Below are 11285 nucleotides of genomic sequence, written 5' to 3'. Positions count from 1 at the left end.
ACAGGTAAAGGTAAACATACAGATGGAATGAATTTTTACTGATAGTGTAAGCATGAATAAATTCTAGTTCCAAACGCATGGCCTGTGCCCCTGAGGACGTACAAGGTCCGAAGCAGAAAGAGTTCAGGATCGTTAGTGTGGTGCAGCAGGTGCCGTGGCAGGACACGGCAAGGGTGAGGGTCACCGGTAAGAAGGAAGCGGGAACAGTCCATCAGAAGCCAGGACTGCTTTTCTAATTCTGATATCCTCCAATATGGAAAGAGATTATGGGGAAAGGGATTTGGCAAAATCAGGTAAAGATGAAAAGAAGCTCCAAAGAAAAGAATGGCTGTCAGCCAATGTTTAACTGTCAGGGGAAGGATAACAGGAGGGGTTTGGCCTTTCACCTTTCAGGATCAGCTAAGTGACCAAGTTCAATGGGAAAGGACCATGGCCAAAAAATATCAGGGAAAATAAAAAGGCATATGCTTAAGTTCTCACAAGATATATATAATTTTAGTTATTAAAAATTTATTTAAAACTATGTGGTTATATCAGTGCTTAAAAATGATGTAAAATGCAACTCATTTGTGGGCAGAAAATGTATTCATCTTATATGGTAACACTGTACGATTTTGAGCTCAATAGGCTGACTCTACAGTACTAGACTATCCTAGACCACTAACTGTTTATTTTTTTAAATTGATCTTTTATCAAATCACCAACCTGGATTTTACACTTGGCCTCCACCAGCTGCAGTTTGGTTTGTGCCAATTCCAGCTCCATCTCCCTCAGTTGCTTCTTAAGAGAGTCCTTCTCATCATCTGATTCAATTCCCTGGTCCTCTCTGCTTATGGCTGCTACTTTCAAAGCACCCTCCTTGCTGAAAATGTCACTGCAGTGTTTACATGCCATCATTTTACCCTGAAATATCCAAAAGAGATAACCAACATCAAACTGCATTTCATAGCATAAATCATGTCCTGAAACAATGCAATATGATTTTTCTTTAGACACTGCTTGTGGTCATCAAATACAGGCCCATTTATAAAAGTAGATATTTTTCTTGTGCTGTGACCAAAATGGTTATAGTCGGCACAAAACCCAACTATCCAAGACAGGTGCTACTTTTTCTTACAGTATCTCTAGAGAGACTCTGGGGATAGAAAGTATTATAGCATTTCTTTGAAATCTTTTCTAGAAACTTTGTACTACCATTATCCTTACTAGATGCCAAGCCCCATGGCATATATGCTATATGCATTACCTCATTTAGTTATGATTAGGTATTATCACCCCCATTTTATAAATGAAGAAATTTAAGAGTTTAAGTAACTTCCCTGTGGTAGACTGAGGAAGGTCATTATGACTAACCTAAGTCTACCCCTGTAACAAGTGAAGTACACGTCCTTTTGTTCAACTTTAAGTGAAGATGATCATTATTGTTCAAGGTGATAAAAGCAACTCTGCCAGATGCCTGGATTGCCAATCAAGCACAGAGCACTGAACAATGGCAACTCTTTTCAAGACAACAGTGCTACTGTTTTCTTAAAATATCTTCAAAAAGTTTAGAGATAAGAGATACTACAGAATCTTGATCTATTTTGATGTCCTACTGTTACAAGCTCAGCATGTCCATAACTGTAACTATACCCCTCTCTTCACACACACACAAAGCAACTCTGCCCACACTTCTGTGTCACTGTGCATTACCCCACCATTTAGGCCTAAAGAATTTGGTGTCATCTTTCCATTAGCTTCTCCTTCACTCCATATTCAGCTGGTCATAAAATTCTTCCTCTTGATATGTCCAAGCATGTCTCCCAGGCCTGAATCCTAAAAAGTCACCTTCTCAGAACAAAGTTCCTATTTTTAGTTCTCATGTCTCAGATTTTCACGTTACAACTTTTAAAATATGTATCTACTGAGCATTTATTGTGTGCCAGGTACTAGACTAAGCACTTTATTAACAGGATCTTATTTAATCTTCAAAATGACCTTATGAGGTAGGTAATATTATCTCTATTTTACAGAACACAAAATAAATCTGAGAGAGGTTAAATAACTTGTCAAGTTGTTAAGTGATATACGAAAGTGCCTAGAATGCATTTATTTACTAGTATAAAGCTGAATATATTCAAATAGAATTATATCAGGTTTCTGTAACACTGGCCCCAAGAGCTGGCTGTACCAACACTGCTTCTTAGGAATACCAACCCATTTGGTTTACTGCTGTTTCTATACAAAAAACAATCACTTTTTTCAAGTAGGTAATCAACGTAAGGAGTTTTACCACCAGGGGGCAGCATAGAAATAAATGCTACACGTTTTCTTTAAAAAACAAATCTCTACTTTTGGTGGAAAAATCAGTTACCCAATGTGTTTCCGCCAGCTGAGTTCTATGCTGCCCATGGTGTCCACTGTTTAAGAGATTAATGGGATGATCCTACTGGGTTGCACAATGAAGTCACATCAATTCAGGCACAGCTGGGATGCGGGCTGCTGAGGGTTCGGGTTTCCAGGTTTCCAACAACCAAGACAGCTCAGGGGCCTCTTGTGACAATGCTGAAATCCTACCTCCTTTCCTGTTACCTGTCTCTGACAGCCCAAAAGATTTCTGGGAACATAACCTTTCATCTGGCCCACACCCCGGTCAGAAGAGGGACCCTATTCACCATTAATTCCTAACTCCTTTAAAACAAAGGTGGGGTGGAGCCGTGTCTACAGGCTGTCCTGCCTGTGGTGCATCACCGTATATTGGGATCCTCCTATCAGGTACTCACTCAAGACTACATGAATTTGGAAGAAATTGTATCACAGAACTGTTTCATTCTTCCTCACCTTTACCACTTCCAGCTCCTCCTTGCTGGCTGCTTGCTGTTTCTCCAGTCTGGTACTCAGCTGGGAACAGATCTACGAGAAAGAAAAGAGCTACTTTACTAGAAAGTAGAATGTCTCTTGTAGCATGTGCACACAGCTGTTTATTCACTCACATCTCTGATGCTAGAAGAAACTTTGCAAATGAGTAGCACTGCAAATGCAAGTCATTCCCATAAAACAAGCAGCAGAAAGCCTGAGAGTGTTGTGTGCAAAGCACACCTCTCTATCTTGATCAGTAGAAGAAACACTTGGGGTAGATTTGCTTTCTTTCTGTCACTAGCTTCCGTGACTGGTCCCAGTGAATTCCTGTCCTCACTTTGGAATCAATCTATAGAATCTTTGCTGAGTATCTACTTTGGGCAAGGTACTATCCTAGGAATCTGATGAAAAGAATTCTGAATCTCTTCATGACTGAAAAGTGCTGTGCTATGATAATCAGTGGGAAAGAAAATGTATGTAAAGGGTTTAATATAGTGCACCATTAAATAACATCTCATTATTATTGATTCTGAAATAAGGTGCTAACAAGTACCAGGAACAGACAGAAATAAGTGCTTTCAAAGCCCCCTAAAATTGTATTAAAAAAAAAAACAAAAAAAAAAACGGAAGTTCAAGTCTTGCTAAACTTGAGTGAAATAAGAATTTTTTATTTTGGAAAAAAATGGAATAAAAAAGTTAGGGGATGTCAAATTTTCAAGTGCAATTTGGACTAAAAGCATAAAAGGTCCACCTCTATTATCAAAACGGACATTAAAAAAAAACCCAGTCTACTCAAAAATAGTTCTAGAGACCTGGGACTACTTGTTGAGTTCAGTCTCCAATTTGTCCAGATCCAAGCCTGGAAACAATAAATAGGACTGTAGGGCTGATGTTAAATAGAAGAGATTTCTCAAGCAATTCTGGCAAACAAATAAACCCTTTTAAATAAGCCCAAACATTCTGAAATATAGCCAGTAATAGCCAATTCCAACTACAGAATGCATTTAGATTACGTTATATGTTCAAAGAGATGGGTCTGTTGCCTTTTACATCAAGTGCTTGCCAGATAATATTCAAGAATAGTCCCAAGGATTGCTGTTTGAAGAGTGCTGCATATGGCGGCCACTCATGGCCTAATGTGATGAAAAAAATACATTTGCAGCGATGGCAAGTTCCATAGCACACGGTCTTTAACATTCCTTATATTGCTTAATGTCTAACCAGCCCGTCTCCTAATTACCTAAATTCAAAATCTCAGGATCTCTTCCAGTATTTTCCCTTATCTAGCAAAAAAATGACTCTTGTGTTTCCTGCTTCTCCGTTTTCATTACTACTTATTGTAGTTCAGGGCCCTACTTTTTTCTCCCCTGGACTCTGCTGTTGGCCTCTTACTGCTCTGTGTCTTTCTTTGCCCCTGCATCTCTCCACTTGGTTCCACATTTCTCCCTGGACAGAGTAGTGCCAATTATATGTCCCTGGTCATGCCACTGTCCTCCTGTAGACAGAATAAAATCCGAACTCCTCAGCCTATCCCTGAAGACCTTCCTTGAACTAGGCCCCAACTCATCTTTGCTTCTCTCGTCTGTACTTGAAACTCTTGCTAAACAAGACTCTTTGTCACTAATCTACCTCCCATGCCTTTGCACATGCTGTTTCCACCTTTCCACCATTTCCATCCTCTCCTTCTCCATCTCCAGATACCCAAACCTCACCTAGCCTTTGAAGCACAACTCAAATCACTTCCTTTTCTAGGAAGGGATTCCTCATTTCCCACATGTAAGAAATTCCCTCTCCTCTTAATTATGGACAGGTTTTACCTCCGTATTACAAGATCAGCTTCCAGAGAAGAGAAACTGAATGAATTTATCTTTTATTCCTCCAAAGTAACAAGCCTCACATGTAGCAGGCATTAAATAAACATATATTGATTTTCTATATCTGTATGTAGATACATATATATAGATTTAAATAGATTATAAAAGAGAAGAAGATAGCTCTGAAGCCTTATTTCTAAGCAATCTTCCATGAAGGGGCGGAATCCTTATGGAAAGGTGTTCATAATATACAACTGAACTAGTTTCCCCCCAAATGCATGAACAATATAACTTACATTTTTATTTATATAGCAACAAAGCATACTCAGTGTATTTAGTGATTCTTTCTAGTTGGCAAGATTAAGGGAGGTTTGTTTTCCTTGTGCTTTTCTGCACTTCCCCAAGGAATGTAAATTTCATTTATAAGCAAAAAAAACACTTTTTAAAAAAGTAAGCCTTAGACTTCAAACTCCTATGTGAGGCAGGAGACCCCAGGGAAATTTCTGGATAAGTCGGTGGCATACGGTACCTTAACAATTCTGGAAAACTGGGACTTGAACAGTCCAGTCAGAGTACTTTGGCAGCAAGAGGAGTCCTTGCCATGTCCCAGCATAACCAGCAGGGACCGGGAGATACTACTGGAGCTGGAATGAAGGCTTTCTGAGACACGCTGCCACCTCCTCCCCCAACCCCGCGATGGGACTAGAAATGTCCTCAAGGAGAAGAGCACCGCCCCACCATTAAAAGATCTTTTTAAGGTTAACAAGAGGAGGTTAGTTGCTAGCACTGGCCATGTGGGGAAAAGAGCTCCCCTGTTCTCTGCTGGGACAGCAAAGGACTCACGGGTCTCCTAGCTGTTGCCATTTAATACAGCGTCTAAACTTTAGTGCTCGGCCAAGAGGCAAATGTTACTAGTGTGATCTATTGGAAATTAGCTTCTGAGTAAGGCAGAGACAGGATCCCAATGGTAATAAGATTACTTGTTCCTCTAAATCTATCAAACATTGAAAACAACCAACAGATTGTTTTGCCCAATTAAACTTCTCATGTTATCAGCAAGCAGGTCCAACCACTGTCTGTTTCAGAGGAGAAAATGAGCCAACAAATATAATCAATGCAGTGCAGTTACTGTTCTGGAAACTCCAAAAACAAACAAACTTTCCCCAAAGAAAAGAGCAAAACAATCACTTTTACGGTGACGAAGCCCACAATGGCACATTACCTGTTTATACTCGGCAATGATAGCCGTAGTCTTCTTTATTTCATATTCTGCCTTCTCTAGCTGTTTCCTGAAGACTTCTTTCAGCTAAAAGAGTAAGAATGAGAAACATCAAGACTCAGTCAAAATCTTAATAAATGTCCATGAACATCCACATTCAAGTCTGCCTGATTCATAGTCAACAACAATGTAAACAACTGTTAAGTACACACATTTTTCCTACTGCAGTTGCATGTTGGTCATTTGAAAAACCTAATCATCTCCAGAGATACAGAGATCTTACTTTTTTCCTGCAATGTATAAGAATATGAGCAATCCTAGTATAAAACTGCTTATGCTTTTCACTACTTTATAAATATATTGTTAAATAAGTGTCCATTCAGAAGCTATCTTTATCCTTATGAGAGTCTAAAACAAAACATCAAGGCAGCACTGCATGTACTCTTGATGCTCTGCAGTAAATTACTGAAAAAACATTTTAGGGCTTCCTCTTTCGTCCCATATCGACACTGCTGTTACCCCTCAGGAGGTAGGAACAAGAGGCTTTTGGGACTGGAGACAGACATGGGAGATGGGGACTGAAGAAACACTGACTTTAGAAGAAGTTAAAGTGACATAAGGCAGTACTTGTTACAGTAGCAGAAATACTAAATTATGAATGCTAAACCTAAAACCACAGTTATTTCTGTAGCCTGGCAGCTCTAGAATTCTAGGTATAGAAGAAGGTTAAGGCAATGAAAAAGCTCAGGTGCCACCAGCTAAAAAGGAAAGAATTCAATTCTCCCAAACTGACCAAACAAAAAACAACTCTGGTTAATCTTTAAGTACACCATCAGAAAAAATTGATGAATTCTGCTTTGCAGTATCCCAAATTATGAATGGAGTATACTCGGTACTTGCAAATTCACAAGTTACTGCAATTTATAACTGGTCTTATCATTACAAGATTTCGGAATTTCTTCAAATTTGTTACATTCTAAAATTCTAAGAGCATTTGTAGGTTATACTGATTCAAACTTAGTTGTTTATATTGGTCTCTGTTCTCTGTTACATAATTCAAGGACTTCAGCCATACCCTTCGTCCCTTCTGCAATAAGGCCGCACTGACTCAGGGTCAACTGAGATAGCTGAGATGCTTTGAGTAAGTTCATTTAATTTCTCTAAGCTGTAGTTTACTCATCTGACAAATGAGAATAATCCCTATCTCACAAGGGAACCACAACAATTAAAACAGGATATACACACATATATAAACACACACACACACACACACACAGGAGAGGGGCATGGATTAAATTCATTTGCTAACAGCTTCATTCTTTACCTGAAGTACTGAAATGGGCCACCAAAAAATAGGAAGTAAAGAAAACAGCAAAACCCATCCAAAGGGCTAGATCAAACTGGATAATCGGCCCCCGAATATTTTTGAGTATGTTAAAGAAAAAAAAAAAAAAAATCTTGGTCCACAGTAATTGCCAAGACTCATTTCATCATTTAAAAAAAAAAAAATCATGGAAAGTTTTTATCAATCCTGGAAGGTGCTAAATGACACATCCCTTCATTAGTAATTTTACTGGAACTTCTTCTGGTTGCTTGGATGTAGGTCTTTGAAATGCTTTGTGTGCTGTTTTATATTTAGTATTATTGATGTCTCCGAACTGAACTCATTAAAATAAGTGAGCTAATCACGTCTGGCTGGGACGGACGGAGATGGAGACCATTGGTGAAGCAGCCTGCTCTTCCTCAGGGAAGCCGGAAGCTTTGACTCCTAGGGTGGAGAGGTCCCTCCTGTCACCTCTGGGTCCTTGGCAGTGGTGTGTCTCCCAGCTGCTCAGCCTCACAACTCACAGGAAGACTGTGGGGAGCTAACTTCAGGGCTGGCTCCCAAACGGTTTCTTTCTGTTCTCTCAGGGAAGAAGATTTGAGAGCTCTGCCAGGAACAGAAACGTGGGTGCTCTTTCTTCTAAGGCATGAATCGGGAAAGTGAAGCGTGACTGACGGAGGTGACTCCCAGCAGAGATCTCTGGAGGCTTCCAGCTTAGCAATCCTCATAAACTGCTTCAGAGAAGTCAAACGTCTTGGAGCTACAACACGAAATCTGCAGATGCCTCAAAGCTCTTGGATCATAATTCCAAGTTCCTAAACTTGGAGAAAGCGTACCACTCTCGCTAGACGTCTCAGTCAAGGCAAATTCCTAAAAGCTGTTCAAGGGTAGAAATGCTGCCTCAGTTCTACTCACATGTACTGCTTCAGCATCGCCCTTGATCTGAACAAATTTCATGTTACTTCTTGTTTATAGTATTAACCAACTCTGCGTACCAATACACCTGCGTAAGGACAAGCCCGCCTACGCCCGTTACCTGAGCTGTCTCCTCCTCTTGTTTCCTCTTCTCTTCTTCAGTCTCTACCAGCCTCTGTTTGGTCAAGAGGAGCTCCTTATTCAGCACGTCTGCCTTGTCTTCTGCCTGCAAATCAGAGTCCATCACAGTCATAAAGAAGGTGAAGAAAGCACGTGTACACTTTCTCCGACCTCCAGTTATTATTGTTCCAACATTACCAGAAGCCTTTCTAGTCCCTCTGGCTCACCCAGGGGGTGGCTGCTTTCACTGAATGCCAGCCAGGTCCCACGCACTTAGCACACATTATCTCTAGTCCTCACAACAAAATTTATTTTCCAGATAATGACAGTGAGGTTTGGAGAGATCAAATAAACCTGACTGGGACACACATCTAAGATCAGAGCCACGATCTGAGTTCAGATTTGAATGGCACTGAAGCCCATGCTCTTTCTAAACGCCTCTTCCACATTTTCAGCTGTCACTACGGCACTCACTCGGAGACTGCGTGGTAAGACTGGATGAAGGGGTGGAGCCTCACTTGGAAGCTTCCACCTGGTGGTGCGTGGGGCGGATCCAGAGAGGATGAGCAGACGGGCTGATCCGTGGACCACAGTTAGGTGAGAACATTCCAAGACCAGCCGAGGTTAACCTGGCCCACCAGGCTACTCACAACAGCAACGAGTACAGTAAGGAGAAATTAAGACCAAAACCCCGTGATAGAGACAGCCCTGAGGAAAACTGAAGTAAGGACCAGGAATCCAGGCAGAAAAGACCATATTTCTCGAATAGCCAAGAAAAGCTTGGAGAGAGTACGCTGCTCATAATTTGGATACAGAACCAAAATTCACCGTGAAAGCACTGTGTGTTTGTATATTTAACTTAGTTAACGCGTGTCTGCTTTACACGTCAGGACACTTACCTCGCCCTTTAGGTCTCGCCTTCAGGTTCACTCCTGCAGTGCAGCGTGGTCTGAGCCCTGTCCCACTCACCCCTTCCGCATCGGTTCCCCACCCCACCTAAGCTCGCATCTCCCTTGACAGCACACAGCACGACCTACAGTGACAAACTGCGTGTGTGGTATGTGTGCCTCGCCCAGCTGTCTGCAGCTGTGGGAGGCAGGAAACCTCTCTCTTTTGCTCGTCACTACACCCCCAGCCCTGAGCCCAGGACTGGGACAGAGCAGGTGCTCCACAAGTGAGTGAATGGACGTGGCCCTCTGAGGCCCTGGGGAAGCAGACTGGGTGGAGGGGGCCGCAGGATGAGTTCAGCAGAGAAAACCACAGTCACAGAAGAGAGGCAGCTCTTTGAAGAAGCCATCCCGGGCTGACAGCAGCAAAACGCTGTCCAAGTCTTTGTGAAAACTGGCCAGGTGGCCTTCTGTCTGTGTTTCACCGTATCTCCCACGTGTCCAGATGGCCAGGCCAGCACAGTCTGCTGGGTCCTGGCAGAGAAACTACATTCCATCCAGCTCCTCGGCTCTGCCTTCCAGTTCCTGATGTCCCACAGCCTAGGGCTTATAGCTGTTTTCAGATAATTTGGAACTGTCGGGTAGTTAAAGTGAAAAAGTCCCTTTTAAAGACTTTGAAATTTGTTCTGATACATTAGATTTTAGGGGGGGAAATCTACACAGCAAAAACGCATCCTAAAAGTAGAGGTGGGTCTCAAAAAATGCAACATGTATGTTGCAAGTTAAGTTTTAATAAATCGTAAGATATCAGATGTAGACCATGGAAACTCAAAACTGCGAATTCTAGAGCTGCAAGGCAGATCACAAGCTACCTACAAAGCAGGAGATCCTTCCCAAGGTCTCCAACAGAAGGTCTCCCGGTGGCGAATCATGAGCTTGCATTGGCAGGTGCTCCTCTAATGCCCTGAGAATTTGGTTCAACTATCCTTTGGTTGTTCCACTATGGCATTAGCCTTTGAAAATATTTTTAAATAAAAAAATCCAATTTTTCTAGTGAAAAAAAAATGCTGTCCTGATGGCTTCAGCATTCTTAAAAATCTTACCAAATCTGTCTCCCTAGAATGGCAGTCCACTCAGATATTCTACCCCAGAATATCTGAGCAACAGCCCTGCTAATAAAGACTGCACTTTAACCACCTCTTACCGTACCCTCAGCAATCTCCATTTTGTGAAGAAAATAGCCCTTTTTATAGTATATATCATGACACACTGAAACAAATGTTTTCTAAGTTTGGTTTCTTGAAGGGAGATTCACTCAAACTCAAAAGTAAGCCTTTTGCCAACTTCTGAATAGTCAATGCTGTCCTGACATTCAGCAACAAGCTTCTAAAATTCTGCAGCATATCTAGATGTTGTAAGATTTTGGAAATATCTATAAGAAAAGGGACGGGACTTCCCTGGCGGTCCAGTGGTTAAGACTCCTCACTTCCACCGCAGAGGGAGCGGGTTCGGTCCCTGGTTGGGGAACTAAAAGATCTTGCATGCCGTGCAGTGCGGCCAAAAAAAAAAAAGGGAAAAAACTCACTTCCCTGAGGAAATTTTTAATAAACATTTAAATATGTATGACGAGAGGGACTTTGTTTGTTTTTTAAAGATTTATTTATTATTTATTTTTGGCTGCGTCGGGTCTTAGTTGCGGCACGCGGGATCTTCGTTGAGGCATGCAGCATTTTTTCATTGCGGCACACGGGCTTCTCTCTAGTTGTGGTGTGTGTGTTTTCTCTAGTTGTGGCACGCAGGCCCCAGGGCGTGTGGGCTCTGTAGTTTGTGGCACGTGGGCTCTAGTTGAGGCGCGTGAGCTCAGCAGTTGTGGCGTTCAAGCTTAGTTGCCCTGTGGCATGTGGGATCTTAGTTCCCTGACCAGGGATCGAACCCACATCCCCTGCATTGTAAGGCGGATTCTCTACCACTGGACCACCAGAGAAGTCCCAGGCCTATTAGTTTTATGTACACATTTTCTGCGGCACGTTTTTTACTATGCCAAGGTCAGGTGACCTCCCTCTATTTCTGTTGTTATCAGATCTGACATTTGCACAAATTGCTGTGGGTCCCACAGGAAGCTGTATCCAGAGTTTCCCCTTCATGCTAAACAGTAAAGTAGGACTGAC

The 11285-nt window shown here is 41.9% G+C and overlaps 1 protein-coding gene across 5 annotated transcripts in view; it reads right to left on the bottom strand.

Moving 5' to 3' along the window:
• Positions 1-11285, bottom strand: part of RABGAP1L (RAB GTPase activating protein 1 like) — a 706627-nt gene that overhangs the window by 5535 nt on the left and 689807 nt on the right. For all 5 annotated transcript variants that reach the window (XM_057545595.1, XM_057545598.1, XM_007165354.3 and 2 more), the window contains 4 exons: positions 8232-8336; positions 5875-5958; positions 2821-2892; positions 706-903 (listed from right to left, as the gene is read on the bottom strand). In XM_057545595.1, the coding sequence (XP_057401578.1) occupies positions 706-903; positions 2821-2892; positions 5875-5958; positions 8232-8336 (459 nt within the window). The remainder of the gene's footprint in view (positions 1-705; positions 904-2820; positions 2893-5874; positions 5959-8231; positions 8337-11285) is intronic.

This window comes from Balaenoptera acutorostrata, chromosome 1, assembly GCF_949987535.1.
Source record: "Balaenoptera acutorostrata chromosome 1, mBalAcu1.1, whole genome shotgun sequence".
In the NCBI taxonomy this organism is placed as follows: domain Eukaryota; kingdom Metazoa; phylum Chordata; class Mammalia; order Artiodactyla; family Balaenopteridae; genus Balaenoptera; species Balaenoptera acutorostrata.
This window is presented reverse-complemented; position numbering and strand designations above follow the sequence as displayed.